This window comes from Phyllopteryx taeniolatus, chromosome 8, assembly GCF_024500385.1.
Source record: "Phyllopteryx taeniolatus isolate TA_2022b chromosome 8, UOR_Ptae_1.2, whole genome shotgun sequence".
In the NCBI taxonomy this organism is placed as follows: Eukaryota; Metazoa; Chordata; class Actinopteri; order Syngnathiformes; family Syngnathidae; genus Phyllopteryx; species Phyllopteryx taeniolatus.
Genome location: NC_084509.1, coordinates 802003 through 823506, shown reverse-complemented (window position 1 = coordinate 823506; position 21504 = coordinate 802003). Strand labels below are relative to the sequence as shown.

At 40.5% G+C, this 21504-nt stretch overlaps 2 protein-coding genes across 4 annotated transcripts; both read right to left on the bottom strand.

Annotated features, from left to right (window-relative positions):
• Nucleotides 1-2742: 2742 nt before the first annotated feature.
• Nucleotides 2743-10666, bottom strand: rab38a (RAB38a, member RAS oncogene family). 2 transcript variants are annotated; one of them, XR_009789875.1, is made up of 4 exons: nt 10389-10666; nt 7083-7363; nt 6160-6286; nt 3576-3713 (listed from the first exon to the last, which is right to left on the bottom strand). XR_009789875.1 is itself a non-coding variant. In XM_061783116.1 (3 exons), the coding sequence occupies exons 1-3, from the start codon at nt 10588-10590 to the stop codon at nt 3558-3560; spliced, it is 639 nt and encodes a 212-aa protein (XP_061639100.1). In that variant the 5' UTR covers nt 10591-10666; the 3' UTR covers nt 2743-3557. The 2 variants fall into 2 exon arrangements, 1 of the variants encoding a protein (XP_061639100.1); XM_061783116.1 differs by lacking the exon at nt 6160-6286 and having other exon boundaries at nt 2743-3713.
• A 444-nt stretch (nt 10667-11110) lies between these two features.
• On the bottom strand, nt 11111-20227 carry ctsc (cathepsin C). 2 transcript variants are annotated; one of them, XM_061782629.1, is made up of 9 exons: nt 20086-20227; nt 19651-19876; nt 18148-18293; nt 17374-17528; nt 16487-16642; nt 14990-15108; nt 13876-14007; nt 13361-13593; nt 11111-12211 (listed from the first exon to the last, which is right to left on the bottom strand). In XM_061782629.1, the coding sequence occupies exons 2-9, from the start codon at nt 19808-19810 to the stop codon at nt 11945-11947; spliced, it is 1368 nt and encodes a 455-aa protein (XP_061638613.1). In that variant the 5' UTR covers nt 19811-19876; nt 20086-20227; the 3' UTR covers nt 11111-11944. The 2 variants fall into 2 exon arrangements, with proteins under 2 accessions (XP_061638613.1, XP_061638614.1); XM_061782630.1 differs by having other exon boundaries at nt 19651-19896; nt 20086-20221.
• Between the last annotated feature and the right edge of the window lie 1277 nt (nt 20228-21504).

Sequence of the window (21504 nt, the reverse complement as noted above, 5' to 3'; positions counted from 1 at the left end):
AAAGGATTCCTAGCCTAAAAAATTAAAATAATATAAAAAAAAAAAAAAAAGACTATGTAAGACTATGGTAGAGTTTAATAGGAGTGTGGCGAAGATTAATACGAGTCTGGGAGGTTCATACAGTTTATATATATATATAGCGGTGGCCGCTACTTCGTGGATTTCACCTATTGCAGAGGGGGTCGGAAACCTAACCCCCACAACAAACGAGGGATTACTGTATTCACTTGCTTTGAAAACTAGTGATTAACCATTAAACTCAGACAATGTCAGGGTGCAGCTTTTTTTGACAGTTAAGGAGAGCTGAGTAATGCAATCATGTGTTTCAAAGCAGAGGAGTATGGAAAACTGCCTTCGAGTGAAAGGCTTAAAGTTAGCATGAGATCACATGCCACTTAGGACTCAGTCTTGTGACTTAAATCCCATGTTAAGACGCCTGTATTCTGTCTGTCTGGCTGTCTATCTGGCTGGCTGCAGAACGAGCAACAACTTGTTGCTCAGGAAACCAGCTGAGAAGAGAGAAAAGAAATGTTCTGTGCAATTTTCTGAAAATGTGCATGTGTGTACAAAAAAGAGGGTTTGGCTTTTGACACACCGCTGAAAAAAATTCCAATCGCAGCGCAAGACAAGGAAAAACACTCTTTCTTCTCTGCAAAGGTGGGACCAAGTCAAGCCCTCGAGTCCCGAGTCAAGTCCCAAGTCCTACACTTTGAGTTGCGAGTCCTTTCGAGTCATTTTACTCACTAAATAAAACTATATTTGAATGTATATAATATTTATATTAAATTGATATGCAAATATTATGTACTGCATTTATATATTTAATATATTTCAAAAGTGGCACAGTGGACGACTGGCTAGAGCGTCTGCCTCACAGTTCTGCGGACCGGGGTTCAGTCCCCGGCCCCGCCTGTGTGGAGTTTGCATGTTCTCCCCGTGCCTGCGTGGGTATTCTGCGGGCACTCCGGTTTCTTCCCCCATCCCAAAAAACATGCATGGTAGGTTAATTGACGACTCGAAATTGCCCCTAGGTGTGAATGTGAGTGCAAATGGTTGTTTGTTTGTATGTGCCCTGCGATTGGCTGGCAACCAGTTCAGGGTGTACCCCGCCTCCTGCCCGACGATAGCTGGGATAGGCTCCAGCACGCCCACGACCCGTGTGAGGAGAAGCGGCTCAGAAAATGGAATCATCAAGTATAAGGATAAAATATATGTTTTCTTAGTTAAGGAGCAATTATGAATACAAGAGAAATTGAGACATTTCACTTAATAATCAATGACCAATTGGTTTACTCTTTGAACTTTGTCTTAAATTCACATTCTCATACAGCAGGAAGCTGCATTTTCTTGTATGCAAGCATTTCTAGTGAGGCAATTTCAAACACAAATATATTTCAGTTTAAACTTGACCTTTCTTGTGAGTATCGAAAACATAAGACATTATATTAAAAAAGGGAACACAACTTTGTCATCTTGTTATAAAGGTACAATTTTATCCAACTGTAGTATCTCATTCAGAACACTAGGGGCACTATGTAAAAAAAAAAAAAAGTTCCATGTCGAACAGACGCTAGCTGTTTTCCGATCGATTGGTAATTAAAGTGAACAAAAACAGAAATACAGTATAACTGATTCTTGAGAACACTGACTAAACCAGACTATAGTTTACAGGAAGCCCAGACAGCGCACAGCCACCTTGCCGTTTAACTATTTGCGTGATCGTTCACAAAGCTAGCTGCTAATGCTAACGCAAACAAGCATACGTGACGTCAAGCCGTGTGATTCCCACAATACAATGTGGATTTTTGTTGTTGTTGTTGTTGCAATAATTAACGTCCTTATTGCTACGTTTAATATAGTTGTCGTTTCTGTATATGATAACAGTGGTTCTTGGAATGTGCACATTATTTAGCTGTCACATTTATTGTGAATTTATGTTGTAGAAATCGAATCTAAAGTCATCAAATTCATGACTCAAGTCTGACTCGAGTTCATGTCATGTGACTCGAGTCCACACCTCTGTTTCTTTATCTTCTTATGATTGCCTCAACCAGGCACATGGTAAAAGGTGACTGCATAGTTAGTGGTTAGCGGTTTTGTATGTGAGCACGTCTCACTTGTCATGGTGAAAATAACTTCAACTTCAGGGTCACATGGCAGGGGTCACCACAAAATACTGTAGCTCACCAGTGACTGGACGTTGTGATTACCTAAGAATGTTGTAGAAGTGATCATTTGAACATTTGTCTGAACATTTGAAGCGATCCAAAACGTTGGTACACACAGGGCACAAGTTTGAACAGTCTTTTAGATACCAAATGATTTTGAAATTTTTTTTTTTTTTTTTTTTTAGATCAAATTGCTTGAATGGTGATGAAATAAATACTAAACTCAAATTGAAATAAACAGACAATAATCAGGCATAAAGAAATGTTGTGGTTTATTCTTGTTGATAACTGGACACATCTTTGGTTCTAAAATCTGTCTGAATATAATATGTACATATTTGTATGGCTATATAATCATTCATCACATAATTAGAAATGTTACAAATTATGGACATTGGCAATATTATATATATATATATATATATATATATATATATATATATATATATATATATATACATATACATATACATATATATATACATATACATATACATATATATATATACATATATACATATACATATATACATATATATATATATATATATATATATATATATAATGTAGATCAGCAGATCAAAATAAAATGTGTTTATCTTGGTTTTATTTCACATTCTTGAAAAACACAAGGCATTGTTATTAAATTTTGAATAATACAGTATGTTCAAATCTATCCTGAGTATAAAAATATTATGAATGTTTTCATATTCCTCTAAATGCATTTATAAATAAAATATTTGGTAAAACTAGATTTTTAAAAAGGCCACTGTAATTACACACGTGTGATTGTTGATTTGGTAAGAAAGGCCAGCAGTTGCAGACTGGAGCCTCTTTTCAAAATATGACATAATATATTACTTATCCACTGTAGTTTTGTTGAATTTGGAGCAGAGCTGCTTTGGATCATTGCAAAGGAAATATTGAACATTCTCTATTTGCAGTCAGTAGAAAGGGGACGGAAAAGATAAAGAGACAAAACAATCGAGTAAAGAAAACCAAAGAGTGGGTGAGAGACTGCGATGGAAAGGTCAAAAGAAGTGACACCCAACACGGATTGAAGATCTGAACCTTTAACAAAGACATTCTCTCATTTGCTGCACTCGCTCTCTGCATGTGTTCATTGAGTAACTGCGTCTCCATGGTTACAGAAGCGGGAGTGCAAAAGACATGAGTGACCTTGTCTTTGACAGGCAGACGCAGCCTGGTCTATTGTTCTTTCACCATCTTTCTTTGCATCCGTCCATTCCTTCAGCTCTAGCCCACCTGCAGCCAAAGTGAGCTATCGGGAGGGGGGGGGGGGGGGGGGAAGGCATCAACAAGCTCTCTGCAAACACACCAACTTTGTGTGGAGTAATGTACACGAGGTCGCCCACGCGCCTGGAGCCATTACTGCGATCTGAAGCAGGAGGAGCATGTCCCGCCTTTGTCCGTATCTAACTGGGGGGTGATGGTATCCGGGTCCTCCGATTGGAGCATGTCGTTCTCACTGGAAATTATGTGTTTCACCAAGCAGTTAGCTGCCTCGTCAATGTTGATGTTTTCCTAAGCATGGAGAAAGGGTGCGGATCAAGCAATAATATATCAATGCAAAATAATGTGACTTCAATGAGTAAATGTCTAACTTATTGACACAGTTAGTACAGTTGAACTTCTAACGCCATGACACTCCCAATATTCCTTATTTGACCCACATTTTCCCCCAAAAAATAAAAATAAAAATTGTTTTTGAAAAAATGATTAGAAAAAAAAGAGAAACCTCAACATGGCTTTATTGTTAAGAGAATCAGAACATGAGAAGAAGAACATGGACTGGAAGTTGCCGTCTTGGGCCCTGTTTTTATGTAAAAACTCTCTTTCTGGCCATTGTTTATTAACATTGTTTGTTATCTGGCTGGTAGGCTCGTGATTAGTACATCTGCCTTGGTGAGTCTCTGAATTTGAATCTCGGCTTCCATTGTGGTGTTTGTACGTGCCCTACGATTGGCTGGCGAACGTCTGACACAGCTGTCACCTCTTTTCAACGGCTGCTTAGCTCAGGTGGTAGAATGGCCGTCAAGAAAAATGGCCTGGAAAAAAAAAAAAAGTGCCTCGAATTTGGACTCCTGATGCTGCATCATTAGAGGGTGAACGAGTATGCGGAGGGCTGCATGATGATACGGTGTAAGGCTTCTTGAAGCAGAAGTGAGCCATTTACCAGATGTGCAATTACATTCCAGAATGAGCGATTCTCACCCTAATCGAATCCAATGACTACTTGCACAAAATCAGCAAAAAAAAAAAAACACAACACAAAAAGTAACAACAACAAAAACAATGTTGCAAATCCAAACAAGGTTTAAAAATCCAAACAAGGTATATTTTCCAGGTGCTGTTCTTCATTTTCCTCACATTTATTTGACATTGTTTATATTTATGAGACATTTACGAGGTTCGTTTGGGTCAGTTTGCATCATAGAGCATATAAATGAGACAGCAGATAGAATTGTCACAGACAGTATTCTCTCGCTTCACTTGAGGACCCTTTCAACAATCAAAATACTGTTTAATTGTGTATTTCAAATATGTAAAATTGTTAATTTTATTAAAAATTCGCTCATGATTAATGTTATTACTTAGAATGAATTTAATTCTAATTAAGCTGCAGAGGGACCACGTGGTGAGCACGTCTGCCGCACAGTTCTGAGGTTGAAGGTTCAAATCTCGGCGGTGGGTTTCCAGTGTTGAGTTTACATGTTCTCCCTTGCTTGTGTGGGTTACTCCGACAACATGCATGTTGGTTAATTCAACTCTAATTTGCTCTGTGATAGGCTTCAGCAACCCTAATTAGGACAAGCAGTCTAGAAAATGGCCTGGATGGATAATTATTATTGCCAATCATTTAATAGAATAAGTAATCATCAAAAAATAAGTAAATTTTTTTCACTTTATTATCTAAAAAAAAAATCTATTAATGAATTATTTAATGAGTTCACTGAATACAAAATCTATAAAAATATCAAATAGCAAAATTACTGCTCCTAATTATATAATCGGAGGGCCAGATTCAAGAATGGAGGGGGCAGCCATACTTTTCTCCCTTCTGAACTAGTTGGTTCCATTACAATGTAAGCATTTTTTTCTGCATCAAAAAGTTGGTCTGATTGATACAGGTAGACAGTGGTGGTGCAAAACTGATACAAATACAAAATAAAAGCACTTGCAAGAAGCATGGAGGAGACGCTCAACACGGAACTAATCGCGTTGTAATCGGCCAACCAGACTGACTCTTGGCTCCTGACGTCGCTCCCTCGTCAGCTTCAAAACAGGAATGTACTACAATTTGTGTGCGCGTGTGTGTGAGTGTGTGTGACTTTCGGCTTAATTACACTTTTAAAAACAGTTTATTCCTTTACATTCTGTTTTATTTTGTTTCATTATGTTTTTATGTTTATATTCTACAATAGTGCCATTTAAAAAAAATTTAAAACGTAGGAACATTTTGGTTGTTGGAACGGATACATCCCATTTCAATTCATTTCTATGGGGAAAATTGATCTGATATACAGTGCAGTACGGAAGAAACAAGTCCACAATTGCCATTATTGTGGGGAAAAATGAGCAGCACGGTGGACGACTGGTTAGCAGAGTTCTGGGGGTCCTGGGTTCAAATCCGGCCTCCCCTGTGTAGAGTTTACAAGTCTACCCATGCCTACGTGGGCTTTCTCTGGGTACCCCGGTTTCCTGGTAGGTTGGTATGGTAGGTTAATTGAAGACTCTAAATTGTCCGTAGGTGTGAACGTGAGTACGAATGATTTTTATTTTGGTCTATATGAGCTCTGCGATTGGCTGGAAACCAGTTCAGGGTGTACCCCGCCTCTCGCACAGAGTCAGCTGAGATAGGCGCCCAGCAACCCTCGCAACCCTAGCGAGGATAAGCGGCACGGAAAATAGATGGCTGGATTGGGGGGGAAATGACATTTGTGTTGCTTCTGAGAAAGGAGTGACGTACCTTCGAAAGGGCCGAGAAAATCTGGACGAAGTTGAAAAGCTGTCGCTCTTTTGGATAAACGAAAAACAACTAGCAGGTGATGGCAGTTCCGAGACTATTCTTTGCGAGGAGGCGAGGCACTTACATGCTGCAAGTGAAGAAGTCAAGGGAAAGTGGATTTTATTGTTTATTCTTCATAACTGTAGCAACACAGTTGTTAAAGTTCAAGGGTTTTGTGATTTCCAACCGGCGCCAAAGGGACTCGCGACACTGATTGGGTGTCGGCTGCGCAGCCGCTTATGAATGAGATGGACACTTCCACTTGTTGCAGTTGTTATTTGGTTAGTAAAGAGATTTGTGATCGGTCAACCCTTGTCCTTTGATTTACAGTACTGCACAGCTTCATATTGTGTTCAAAGTGTACAAGCTTTTACTAAAATAGTAACTTTTGTCGAGGCTGGAACCAATTATTTATGTTTATATTATTTCTTATGGGAAAATTATGTTCAATATGCTAACGTTTCAATTCATGTACATACTATACGAACGGCTTAAACTTGGGAGTCAAGGCACCGATGTGTTTTGATATATTGAAATGATATTTTTCTTACAGCTGCTAGATTGGATCTCGTTCGCTTGTGCAGGTGTGCCAAGTGACCGCTGGGTGTTTAAGTGTGTGCGTGTCTACGTGCACGTCTTGTTCTATTTTCCTCCCTTACCACCGGGCTGTGACATTCCTGCAGCACATCACTCGTGACATACTGGGCTTTTGCGATCGTGTCATTGTGTCGGTTCAAGTCACACACACCTCACATAAGTCCACGTTTTTCTCTAGACTCAACCTGACTCATAGCTTCCTGAGCAGATATTTGAGCAGAAGACAGATTAAAAACAATAGACTGATTCAATTAATAAATAACTGTGTGTTTGTTTGGTTTTTTTACCTTAGCCGATGTCTCAAAACATCCCACAAAGCCATTCTCCTGGCAGAACTGCTCCATCTTTATTCCATTATTGGTGAGTACATCGCGTCCCTGGTCACATTTGTTAGCCAGGAGCACCGTGGCCACATGCTTCCCATTGGCTAGTGTCACTTTAGAATCCAAGTCCTCCTTCCATTTGGTGACTGCCTCAAAGGAGGCGGGCCTTGTCACATCGAACACTATGAAGGCGCCCATTGCCTCGCGGTAGTATACGCGGGTCATGTTGCCAAATCTCTCTTGACCTAAAGAAGATAGTCACACACAGGCATATGCACACGAAAACACATTAACAGACCGTACAAACAGACATTTGGATCAATGTTATATTCTAATTTGACATCATTTTGATTGAACTATTGCCACTGAATTGTTTTCAAGTTGTGTTTCAAACTCAATTTAACTCAACTTAAATTTTGACCAGATGTGTAAAAACTAAGTTTGTTACACTTCAGTTTAAGTTAAAGGTTTTGCTTTTTTTCAGACTGAAAAATGGCATTCACTAGCATTGAAAAGCCATTTTGTGTGTTCAAATATGCTCAAATGCAGTCAAACAACTGTGTGCGGTGTGAACATGCATGCATGCATGCAGATTTGGTCATGGGACAAAAAGATTCAAAGAGGATTGTAAAAAGTTAAACGTGTTGTGGCATAAACAGTGCGCATATTAAAGGAAATGGGTGATAAAATCGACCGTTATATACGTTTAAATATGTTGTTGGAAGTTTGATGAATTCATATTTTAACATGAAGCCTGTATCATTTACGTAAGACATGGGTGTCAAACTCTTTTTTGTCTCGGGCCACATTGTAGTTATGATTTCCCTCAGAGGGCCGTTAGAACAGTGAAACCCGATAAATGTTTAATCATCACCAAAACATATTATTACCATTACACAACAAATTGAGGGCTAACTAGTTTTGAAATTAGAAGACAAGGATAATAGTATTGTTTAAGTTACTGTAGAAGAAGGGTTTGGTAACAGAAAAATGCAATGTCTCAACGTAACTGTTTATTATTATGACAATTTGGAATTTGGGTACAGATTTGACCAAAAGTCACGGAGGTTGACGAGCATAATTTGCATTTGCGGGCCACATAAAATGATGTGACGGGCTGCATCTGGCCCCCGGGCCTTGAGTTTGACACCTATGACGTAAGACATGTAGGGCTACAGTTATTCGGGCAGCACAGTACCCAAGTGGTTATCACAGGCTCCTCACGGTTCTGAGATTGGGGGTTCAAATCCGACCTTCCTGTGTGGAGTCTACACGGCAGGCATCAAGTGTTATTGAATGGCTCATATAAAAACAATGATTATTTTGTTACTACTGCTACATTACACATTTAGCAATGCTATAATGACTACCACCACAAAATTATGACCCCTTGCACAATATATTGAGATCCAATACAAGAGCAATATCTAAACTGTTAAAAGGAAAAAGGTAATAATTCTCAGTTTTGATAGGTCCGTATTTATTATTGAGGTAATCATCATAATAAGCGCTGTGCCCAATATTTTGGTTACCTCAATTAGTTATACGAGAGAATAAGAAGAAATATCAGACATCACTCTACTGATGACGATATCCCCAATGCAAACTACAACCACAAAATTATATATATATATATATATATATATATATATATATAATATTATGTCAATGAAACCAAACATTATTATTTTTGTAAAGGCAAAACATTTGACAGCCCTTCTAGGGATCTTATTATATTGTGTAGGTAATAATAAATTTATGGCTGGTTGTGTATAACTGGAATGTCACCTGCCTGAGTTAATAAAAGTCAAAGGTTTGCTTGGTCGTTAGCAGGCTAATTGCTAGTTTATGGAAGTGGATGAACAGATTTTGGCTACCATTCAGATTTTGGGGGTGGATGTGATGTGATGTGATGTTTTAACAGAAAACTGTGATGTAGCAGTTATTCAAACTTTGTAACTACGAAAACAGTATGATATATTCCCTGTAAGTGCATCATGGATTGGTTTTAAAGTGATTCAGAACTTGAAGTTGAAGAATATCAAAGTGGCCCTTGCATCCTTCAAGTTTTCTCTATGTGGCCCTCGGAGGAAAATGTTTGAACACCCCTGTTCTAAAGGATGATCCCACCAAAGTGAAGGACCCCATCACAAAGAGATCTCACTAGTTCTCGCACAACTAACTGAGTAACCTGATAAAAGGCTACGCAGAACTTTTACAGTTCTCCCCCACCCCCCCCAAAAAAAAGGGCGCAACAAACACTCTCAGTATCCAATAGGCTGGGCCTCAAATCTGGCTCACATGAGGCAGAGACACATGACCGCTTGTGCTTAGCGGAGAAATTGCAGCGGTGGGCCGTCAGCAGCAGGTCAACCTCAGCCGACACTCACGTGAGATGAGCCTGCTGCTGGAACCTTTGGTTCTGTTCTCTCAGCCACAAACCGTCATTCATTATCAGAACAACTCAAGTCCAACGTGAAAATCTGAGGACTTTTCTAGTCGTTTTTACTGCTGTTATTACCGTGGAGAGTGGTGCTGTGTTAAATACAGTGGGGGGGGGGGGGGGGGTGGAATCCAAAGAAAGCAAGCTTAAATAATTAAACAAAAGAAAAATAAGAGCACTTCACATCAAGGATGGACTTTAGGGCCAATGCCGTTTGTTGGGCTTGTGTCAAATTCATGTAGAAGCTTACATAAAATGGCATACTGTCTGTTTCACAGCTTCTTTGCATCTCAGTGAAGATTTGTTGGCATAAACTGGTAACTTTGCAGAGGTTAAGTCTTTCCAGAGCTGTATATGAATTGTGCATTTTCCACGGAGGAGTGGCCACTTATGTGTGAAACAAGTGTAAACGTGCAAGGTGACACAGTCACGTTTATAGCCATCCCCTCCCTCCTTGCACATCACATGTGCACCACATACAGTAATGTCATTTGCGAATAATGTACTCACTCCATTGAAGAGAATAATCCCATTCCATAGCAGATTGTTTAAGGTTTAACATGGATTTCATTTGAAACAAATGTCTCCGAGATGTAATGTGATGCTTGGTGAAAAAGATAAAAAAATGCTATTTATCTTAATGATTTTGTCAAAGCATTATATGCATTTATTTTAAATAACCACGTTCAACTTGTGCAAAACACTATTTGAAGGCACTTCAGATATTCCCTTGCCAATACAGTATATAAACATTATTTCTAACAGTTGGCCATCCAGTGTGTATGGAAAAGTACAAGTAGAAAAGTGCAAAAGTGGAAGAGTGGTACCTGCGATGTCCCACAGCTGGAGGCGCACAGTCTCCTGGTCCAAGTTGAGCACTTTGAGGGCAAAGTCCACCCCGATGGTGGCTCTGTAGTTTGGGCTGAAGTTGTGGTGCACATAGCGCTTGATGATGCTGGTCTTGCCCACGCCCAGGTCTCCTATGACCAGGATCTTGTAGAGGTGCTCCTTGGCGTGGTTGTTCTGCATGGCGGGCGAGGGCCGAGCATGAATCCAATCGAGTGGAAGTGGCCGCGGGACGGAGTGAGGTGAAGAGTCGGGAGTGGGCTTGTGAGGAAAGGGGAGGTGAACTTGGACTGGGAGGGGAGGGGAGGGAGGGGGTGGGGGGGAGGGCGGAGGCGGTTGGACCTTGTGACGACGCGGTGGGGCAGCCTGGGTGGTTGCACCGTCCCACGGTATGCGCCTCAAGGCGCGAGATCACATAAAACTACGGGAAAAATAAATAAATGCCTACCGGCCACGACATGATGATGGAGCTACAGATGCGTGTTTTAAAGACTTAAAAGTAGAAGTACTGATTTTTACAATTATGTGAACTCGTTCCTATTTTATTTAAAAATAAAAATACAGCGATTGGCCAGGTTGACTGTACCACACCTACCCTCTCTCACCCAAAGCAAGATGGCCTCCTAAAAAAATTAAAAAATTGATCAAATTAAATACCCAAATGCAACACAGTGCCTCTACTACAAAACACTAGAAAGACCTGTGTGATGCAATGCAGTTTTTTAATTAAATTCATACTGCTCAGACACATCATTTTTTGTTAAAACTCTTGGATTGCATCTCATTACATCATGTATGTGCAAATTCACAATAACTTGTTTGTATTTTGTCATTTGCTTGCATACTACAACAGTGAGTGTAGTATGAAAGCAAACAAAAAAAATACAGATCATGCTACAAATTCTCGTCTGATAATTGATGCATGCATATTGGCACTCTAATGTAATGTAACAAAGTGGAACAAAAGAAAAAACCTGCATTGATCAAAACTGTTCTTGTAATTTGTAAAAAGCAGTTAGATTTCAATCACAGCATTATGTATAAAATTGTTTTCTTTTTAAACTGATTTTTATCTCCCTTTATTATGATTATGAAAGGTGCATATGACTTAAAACTGATTCAACATCCACCATACTTCCCTGAGACAAACAAACAATAACCTGACAGGCAGATATTAGAAACCTAACTCACTTGGTCAATCCCTTTACACAATGACAGCTTCACATCTCTAGGCACAACCCAGACTAAAAGTGCACAATCATAGAGGAGAAACCAATTGGATTCGTAAAAACATTCCATCCATTTTTTTTATTATGCCCCACTTTTCAAGTCGTAGTTCACAAGTCCAGCCAAAAGTAAAACCAGCATACTTGTGATTTCCGTTTAAGAATACTGTTAAGGCATTAATTAAACTGTTAACCCACACATGCACTGAAAAATCACTGAGGGTTGAAAATGCAGCCTGAATGAGAAATCCCACTAGCGCTTACTTAGAGTGCAAAAAAAAATTATATATATATATATATTTTAAAGACCTCTAGAGGCTGGGGATGGGCTTGGCTGCGACTGCAATGCTCTCGATGGAACACTCGTCACTTCCCCGGCGGATTCGGAAGTAGCCGTTCTCTCCCCAGCCGGTGCCCCAGCTATTCTTGACAAGCCAGTATTTCTGGCCGGTCATGTGACAGCGGCCGTAGCCCACCAGCAGCACGGCGTGGTTGGTCAGCTCGAAGGGGTTGAAGGAATCCGAGATGCCCGTGTGGTGGTAGATGCCCTCCTTGTAGTACATGAAGTCTGGGTACACCTGCAAAGAATGTGTTCATGTATTCTCATTGGCTGGATTTTAGGGGTGGGCGATCTGTATGACCTTCGATATAATCTTGACCGTTGCTTTGATGATGTGGAATTTTATATTATCGAGTATTCATACTCTCGTAAAGAAAACAACCAAACGGGTCCATAGAAGGCATAGGACGAAGACAGAAAGGAGGATGCGCATAAAAGTCCTCATTCGGCGAATCAACGGACATAATTCAGTAATGTGACTCAGTGGAAAGCAAAACAAACTCGCTGTCAAACTAGTGGGTCAACTCCGAGCAACCTTTTCTGGAGTTTAGCAGCTTACAAGTGGGTGAATTGTCACTATGGACCTCAATGGAACGCATGTGACGTTTTCTGTTGGCCAAGGGGAAAATGACACAGGTCGCTCCATGTATGTGCTGGCTTCCCAAACGCGGCCAGTTTAAAAGTGAAGTGAATAAAGAGAATATACGGTGCTGTTTCGGAGGATCTATTCATTTTGAATAACATTTACAAAGAAAACTGCAATCTCAAAGTCATCCCGATTGCTGGTGAGGCTAAAGGAGGAGCTAGCAATGTTTTTCTGTAGATATATGAAGAACTTTACAAAATAAACAAGAGCTGTTGTTCTGACACGCTGTGTCTATCGATAAATGTCCTGGGAAGTAGGAAGAGACTGACACCATTTTTTAAGGATATTGTCAAATAAACTTTATCGTAAAATAACAGAAAATAGAGATTTTTTTTCTCCCCATATCACCCACCCCTACTGGATTTACACTGCAGGTTGGCAAGTGGTTCCGCTCTGCATCCCAGTACAAGGGGTGGAATTACGTTCTTACGACTGCAAATAATCTATGTATGTGTATATCTATCTATCTATCTCCGGCAGTAACGTTTCGTAACAGACACATCAATTAAATGCTCTTCCACTAGATGCCAGAAGGCAGGATTAACCCGTGTAACTGCCCGTTGCTATTCATACATCACTTCATTATACAACACTGCAGTACTGTTACTTTTGCATTGCCTATTTTGGCATTATAGTTACCTATCCCTGCTCTGCATCATGTACACAGCAATCCCATTGCATATCCTCAGGCTCTCAATTAATGAACTATGTACTTGGAAGAAAGACGAGAATAGTTTATACCTCAAAGGCCACTGCCATTGGGCCATTCTGGACCAGTTCCAGCATCATGGCAGCCTCACTGCAGCCGCCATAAAATCCTCCCACATAGCTGTATTCTGCTACGTAAGTGCGGCCACAGTTTTTAGGGACGCCGCAGGGAGTGTCCTTTCCAACATATGCAAAGCAGGACTCATCCACAATACCAAAGTCTTGGACGTACTTCCCAATCAGGTATGGAAAGCCACCATCACAACCTGAAATATGAGAGAGGAAGAAATACTTGAGGCCCTTCTTGGGTCAAAGATGAGACATTTAATAACTGCCCAGAAGTATTACAAAAGTAGAACACAGCCTATCATAGCAATCCCCAACAATTAAAACCAACCACCAACTAATTTCATCTCCTTGTACAATTCACCCATGAATACCAAAGTCAAATTCAGGACCTTAGGTTTAGCAATACTACACATGATTGCAGTAGTACTTCAGCTTCAGCAATGCTGCTTCGTAACAGGCCTCTGAAACAGTTACGATACCTTGAGAATATTTAGAGCAGGAGACCACTTGTTGGGGGCTGAGTATGGGAGCCTCACTGTTGTTGGTTAAGATTCGGATGCGAGCCTCGAGCATTCCCATGGAGGCGAAGGAGTAGCAGCTACCGCATGAAGCTGGAAAAAGGAATTGTTTTTTTAGAATTAAATAAGTCTGTGCAGGTTAGTAAAATTAGCCTTCAAAGACTATTACATAACATAATATAATAAACTACAATAAACTAGTCACTAAAGTTTACTGTAGTTTCTGGTTACTTTTGGTGTCACAAAATCGTAGTGTATTCCCTCTGAATCTAAGAAAGGTCTTGAGATACTCATACCGTTTGTTGCAATACATCTTAGTAAACAATCCTTTTAAGGATGGTAGACAAAAAAAACAAAGAAAAGGAACAGACTTTATTGAAAAATGATATGAGTGGCACCAAGGTGAAAAGGCAACAGGAAAATTCACATTCATTTGCAGTAAATTTCCGAGTCGACACCGTTTACCATCAAACGTAAGAAACTAGCTCTCTGTCATAAAATAATTAGCAGAAATAAATGAGGTCAAAACAATCTCTGCGGTGACACCTGCCCACGGGAAACAGGATGTTAAGAAATGTTCCTTTGTGAATCGAAGTGAACCATCAATGAGCATCCACATGACTTTACAGGCTCGTGCGCTGCAGTAGAACACAAAAGCTTAGAGGGCTTCCAGTCAAACACTCCAACCCTCTCCAGATCCTAAAGCACATCCCTGCAAAGTCGCTCTGAGACACTCCAACTACTGAGCACGTTTAATCCCTCCACTCACACACCGAGCTGTGCAGAAACACAAGAGAGCGCCCAGACGAGTCAGGCATGCCAGGCGGGAAGCGAGCAAGCTGCTGCTCAGCGTCTGCCGCTAGCCATGCTGTGCACGTCCATGTGCAAGACTTCATCCCACACTGACCAAACAATCTTCTCCTACCTAATGTCCCAGAGTTGGGCTAACGGAACATTATTTTCGTCATATTTCAAACATGAATAATGTACATGCCAAGAATTTAACAAGAACAAGTGTAGAAGATGACCCCACTTAGAATAAGAGAAACTAGGGTTAACAGAACGTGAACGTCACCTTGGTTTCGCACAGGGCTGACAAAGTTTATGCGATCTATGTTCCTCCAGTCCCAGTGCTGCGGTAGAGCTGCCACCAACTTGGCTACTTGGGCTGTCACAGGCGTAGGGTGAACATGGCTTAAGCACAGCGCGAAAAAAAAAAACAATAAAATAAAGAAAGATATTATACGAGTGTCCCAAAAGTCGCAATACACTTCATTTTTTCTATTTCTGATTTCATTGGGACAGATGTGAGTCTATCAGCATTTGACATCTTATGCTTTGCAGTTTTTGTCAGCATATAATTCCCTTGCCCGTGCCTCGCCGATTGACATTGGAGCAGCATTGCAAAATCGCCACCTGGCAAATAGTTTGTCTGTCCCCGACTGCAGTTTAGTGCCAGTTTGAGAAGCTATTAGACCGTTACAGTACTCCAACATGTAGTACAATTTACACCATTTATCCATGGCAAGTTTTTTTTATTTAATTTTTTTTTTTTAAAGACAGCATGTGTTGTTGACAAACCATGCAGCGGAAGGCATGATATTACATTACCACCACTGAACTGTTACAACAGGCATTTGCACAAAACCAGTTAAAGTCTATCCAGAGCGCTGCACTGGAACTCAGCATCAACAAAGGTCCGACTCAGTGTATGCTTTGGAGAGTGTTAAATCTTTACCGGTACCAACTTCAGGTTCTTAAACACCATAATCTTCCATTTCGAGCCACTTGAAGACTCTGGCTTTGCCTGAATGCCTGCTCTAAGAGTTACTGCTACATGGTCTGCCAAGAACAGGTCTCCTTTTGAGAAACTTGCCATGGATAGCATAAATTGTGCTATGCACTGGAGCAGTGTGATGGCCATAAAGCTTCTCAAACTGGCACTGAACTGCAGTCAGGGACAGAGGAACTTCTTGCCAGGTGGCAATTTTGCAACGCTGCTCCAGTGTCAATTGGCAAGCTATGGGCAACAAAATACTTACAATAACTGAAAAGCCTAAACTGTCAAATGCTGATGGCCTCACATCTGTCTAAATGACACCTCAAACAAAAATATGGACTAATGCAAATTAGTTATTATTTAATCAATAATCTGGGGAAAACAATGCAACATGGAGGTTTAAAGATCAGTTTCACAATTTAGGAGGTTGGGGGAAGAACAATGTGAAGAAAGTGTGCCTCACTGAAAAAGGGAGAAAAAAAGTTGAGGACCTTTTATTTGTGTGAGAAAGACAAATGAAGAGCTCTTTTCCAAAACTCAACAAATCCATTTTGGTTATTCTGATTAAAACCTGATCTATGCCTTCACCCAGAATAGCAAATTTTACAAGTATTAATTTTCTCCTGTTAAAACAATTAATTGATGCAGTCTAAACATAGTCAAAGAATGACAAGGTAAGATGTATTTATTTATGTATTGGGTGTCTACTGCATTTTGGAAAAGTGCTTGTCAAATACTGAAATGTAAGTGTTGGTTGTTTTTCAACTGTATGAGATAAGAGTAAAAACTCACACAGAAATGCGGGAGGCGGGTCCTCCGGCTCTGTAGTGCAGCTCCTGCAGTGAGTAAGTCTTATATTCTGGGTAGGACACGGCCTTCCATGAATTCTGGACTGAGTTAATGGACTCAATGAGACCTTGGTTTGGTGTGTAAGGCCTTTTGAAGAGCCTGAAGAGATAAGAAAAATAGCAGGCCATGTACTGCTGCCAGCACTCAGCTCTCATGTGAAACAAAGCACCAACACAAAATGTCATACGGTCATCTGAGGCTTCATCGTGTCATTTGATAATATCTTTACTTGGAACCACAGTTTTGATTGTGCAGCCGATAACGCTGACATAACTCCTCTTTCAAAGTACAACTCATCAGTGGCCCATGTGACAACAACAACCATACTCTCTTCTCAAGAACGCACATAAATGTACTATTGACAAAGAGTGAACTACTTCTTGAATAATGTACATTTAAACAGCATAACGCAGCTGATGGTGATGCATTCTTTTTATTTATTTATTTATTTTAAAGATCTCCTGCATGCTTGCTGAAGGAAATATTAATCATGCAGAGGGACGCAACATAAGGCTGCGCGGAAGACTTCAAATGTAGCTGAACATTAGTATAAACATTTGCTGACATTTTAGAAGTAAAAAAACGCTTCCTTTGATTTAAAACACAAAGACAGAGTGAGGAAAAGTCTATGTGGGCTACTGATGTTAAAGAAGATTGGTGCTTCAGGTTTCCATGGCTATGGTTGCCCTTGGTGGTAAAAAGCGCCATTAAAAAACATATTCAGCTCTTGCAATGGATATCCTTACATTGTATAAGTGGTCACAAAGTTGTGGCTGGTCAATCAATATATGTTTCAATGGTCTTTGTAGTTTTGTAAAAGTATCATTTACCTGGAGCTCAAGACTGGTTTATAGTAAGCTTGCGGTGGTACTGGGTTCACTTTCTTTCCAACAAAACACCCCCAGTTGTTGCCTAAAACATCATGCACCCATCCTGGTAGGGTATGGTCACAAAAGCTGGTCACCTTCGGGCCCTCTTCAGTGTACTGAAAAAGGAGAAGAAAATATAAAAACGTTGCACACAAACTAACGTGAATGTGCTTCCTTGAGGTTGATCTTTGGACATACACTACATTTTGTAAGGATTTATTAGAATAAAATGTCTTTGTATGACCAAAGGGAACCAACAGCAGACAAGGAGGAAGTTGAGCAATCACATGGGTTTTTTGAAGCCGAAAGGAACGCACTATTTTCTCCAGACATGCGTCATGTGTCATTCGAGAGAAAGCGGAAACAAGCACAATAGTGTGTTTTCAAGTCGCTGGATGATAAGCATAATGATATTTCAAGAATAACAATTTTTATTTTTTTTATATGATCAAATTTGTATTATGAAATACCAATTGGTATTAATAATACTGAGGAGGTTGAACCTTGATGAATGAGGACATTTGTAAATTACAGTGTTAGAAATATTCGTCTGGCAGTTTAACGACAGTGTCAAAAAATAAATAAAAAACATGAAATCCGATATCATCAGATCGACATCAGGCCTCTTGCAAACGTGGACTACAGGACAAACAAGACAGATTGGCTCTTCCCAACAATGTCGGCTTGACTCCATAACAATATATTCAGTAACAATCATACAAGTGCTTCTCTTACCTTGAAGAATGCAAACCATTTGTAGCCATTGATGACTACTTCAAAACCCTGGTTGTAGATTAGGGTGAAGAAGCCGCTGTTTCCCATGTCGTCATTGGCCACAGACAGCTTCTCAAGGGTCACCGTCACCATGCTCCCACCTGTGGCTGAAAAAGACAAGTACAAGTGTCTACTGGCTAGTCAAAACCATCACTTGCATCCTGATTTGTCCTTGAACCACCTATAGCTCATGTTACCGCATTCATCCATCCATCCATTTACTCTACCACGGTGTACACCCTGGACTGTGTAGTGTCTTTTTTTCCTGTACTTTACATATGTTAATCTTTTGACTTTGCTATAACATTCATGCTCACATTCATACCTATGGACAATTTAAAGCTAACTTGTTTTTGTCATGAGCCACATCGTATTTAGGTCGCCCTCAGAGGGCGTGTTAACAGAGGTGAAACCAAATAAATGTTTGATCGCTAGAGATGTAACAGGATGCTATAAATCACAGTTCAGTACATACAGTACCTTGGTTTTAATGAGTTTGGTTCACATTTGGTACGGCAGGGGAACAAAATGCAAATCAAACTGCTTAGCATTTGTCTAAGCAGGAACTGATGTAATGACATTAAAAAAACAACAGCAGCTAAAATATTATTTTTTTTAGGAAATAAAGGATGCTGACAAGTAACACAGTAACAGTTTTAACAGCGCAAATGATTATCCTTTAAAAACAGCAATGGCATTGATTTATTATCACCATTAAACTGGAGAGCCCGAGAGAGGCTGTTCTATAGTGCCGCAGAAAGTTGTATCTGTTGCGTGCTACTATTTATTTGTGCTACACTGACATCAACGTTCACATGACACCGTTGTAAATGAGTTATGTTTGACGTTCTGCGAAAAGCATCACGCTAGCCAGGACGTGCACTAACCAGAATCTGAACTGCACAGCGTTTGTTTGTTTCTGGACTGCGTCTGCGGCTACAGCACAAGGCAGTTACACTTTTTCGACCTTTGACCCAATATGTTCTGTGTGACAATCCTAATAATCACTCCATCATATTACACGGGTTTAGGGGGGGTTAAGGCCTTGTGTTTGACACATGTGGGAGGAAGCAGCACACAGCAGACCAGAGGGTTAGGGATTCAAACCCTAAACCTTAGAAATTGATTTTTAACAATGCATTAGACAAACCCCGTAATATCAGATTGAGTTATCTCCTTGGTTGTTTTCCTTGCCTGATCCAGGCTAGGTGCCAGTTTGTCTCCTTTAGTTAATGCAGTACATTGGAAGGCTTTTGGTTGTTAGGGAAACCCAGGTGGTGACCTCCTTTTTTGTTTAAATGAACGCACACGTCATCTCAGCTCAGACTAGCCTCACATCATTGTGGAAACAACCTCCAGTGACAACTATTGACGTGCTTCTCTACTCCAGGCTGAAAAGGAGAAGGTCAATAGTTGTCACTCACTGTGCCTCTCTGGTCTACTGTCAATATTTCGGCGATGTACCTTCAGCGGAGCAGTTGACGCTCTTGTCATGGCCTCGGTCGGACACCTGGAACACCCACTTCCCCAGAAGGTCCTCGTAGGTGCAGTTGGCCGGGGTGTCCCCCCAACACAGCCCAGTACAAACGACGAACACACACGCCAGGACGCCGCTCAGCCCCATCTTGACACACACGCCAAGTAGGGCAAGTGTACTTCTTCTTCTTCCTGCTTGACTTGACAGCGCGACCTAATTTGAGGAAGGCACAACTTGAAAACAGACACACACAAAAACAAAGACCGTGACCTCAACGTCCAAGATAAACAGCCTACGAGTATATATGTGCACGGAAGTAGAACGAGACAGTCCGAAAATAACAAGAGTTTGTGCTTCTGTCGTCAAATAATGAAGACTTGTTAGTGTAGCGCAAATAGACTTCTTCATTACTTCATTTTTACCTTAGCTTGTTTTGAGTAGCCGCAACTACAGGAAGCATCTATCTTAATTCAAAAATGTTGTTTGTTCGTTTCGGCGTTTGCTTTCGTTATTCGCCGTCACGTGACTGTCATTTCTGCGCAGGCGCACAGAAACAGCAAAAGAAAGTTAGCAGCACGGCAAGAAGACGTGAATACGTGGCGGCCATGTTGGCAGGGGCGACGTTCCCATCAAAGACATTGTATGCACATTCAAGTTAAATCGTAACTTGCTCATTTCTCAACCGATTTTCACAACTGTATGCAGCACAATGTTCAGGCATCCTTGCTGTTCATATACGTTATAGATATGAATACGACACATGTTCAGCTCGTGGGTGCAAATGTCGTCGTATTCAGTGAGTCTGGCGGCAAGAAAACCGAAATAGCAAGGAAGCATGGACATTGTGTTGCATTTAGTTACACACAACACCATACAATTACAACAAGGGAACTGGGAATAACCTCTCACAGGTATAAATATTTTTGAGGCCCGTATTTTCAAGTGTTCTACTTTACATGGGCGGGACAGTGGACAGCTGGTTAGCACATCTGCCTCACAGTTCAAATCCCATCCCCGCTTGTGTGAAGTTTGCATGTTCTCCCCGTGCCTGCTTGGGTTTTCTCCGGGTACTCCAGTTTCCTCCCACATCCCAAAAACATGTGTGGTAGGTTGATTGAAGACTCTAAATTGCCCGTAGGTGTGAATGTGAGTACGAATGGTTGTTTGTCTATATGTGCCCTGCGATTGGCTGGCGACCAGTTCAGGGTGTACCCACCTCTCGCCCCAAGAAAGCTGGGATAGGCTCCAGCATGCCCGTGACCCTAGTGAGGAGAAGCGGTACAGAAAATAGATGGATGGATGTACTATATTACTAGCACGCACACACAGTCAGTCGCAGGTCACATAAAGTCAGGTCACTGAGTGAGAACTGAACCCACGCTGCCCGCACCAAAGTCAGGCGAGTGTACTACTACACCATCAGTGACCCAGTCAATGAAATCAATCATATGAAAATTCTTTAGGAGGATATACTGTATTTTCCCCAAAACTATCAAGATAAACGATAGTATCGTTGACGGTTTGTTTTACACCACTGATATAATGATATTAAAGAATAATTCAAGTAAGAACAAATTCTAAAGAACATTGGCATGGTAATGTAGAATAATACATTAAATAAATTAGATAAATAAAGAACTATAAATAAATATGACTCAGGCTCTATTCACAAAAACTGCAATTAAATAAATATCAAACATTTGGCACATCGCTATAGTCATTAACCCACTAAAGAGGCCCAAAAAATATCTTAAAGCCTGCCAAATTTGAATGAATACAAAAACACCAGCATGTATAAAACATGGGCTTTGTCACCGTTTTGAAATCAGATGTCATACATT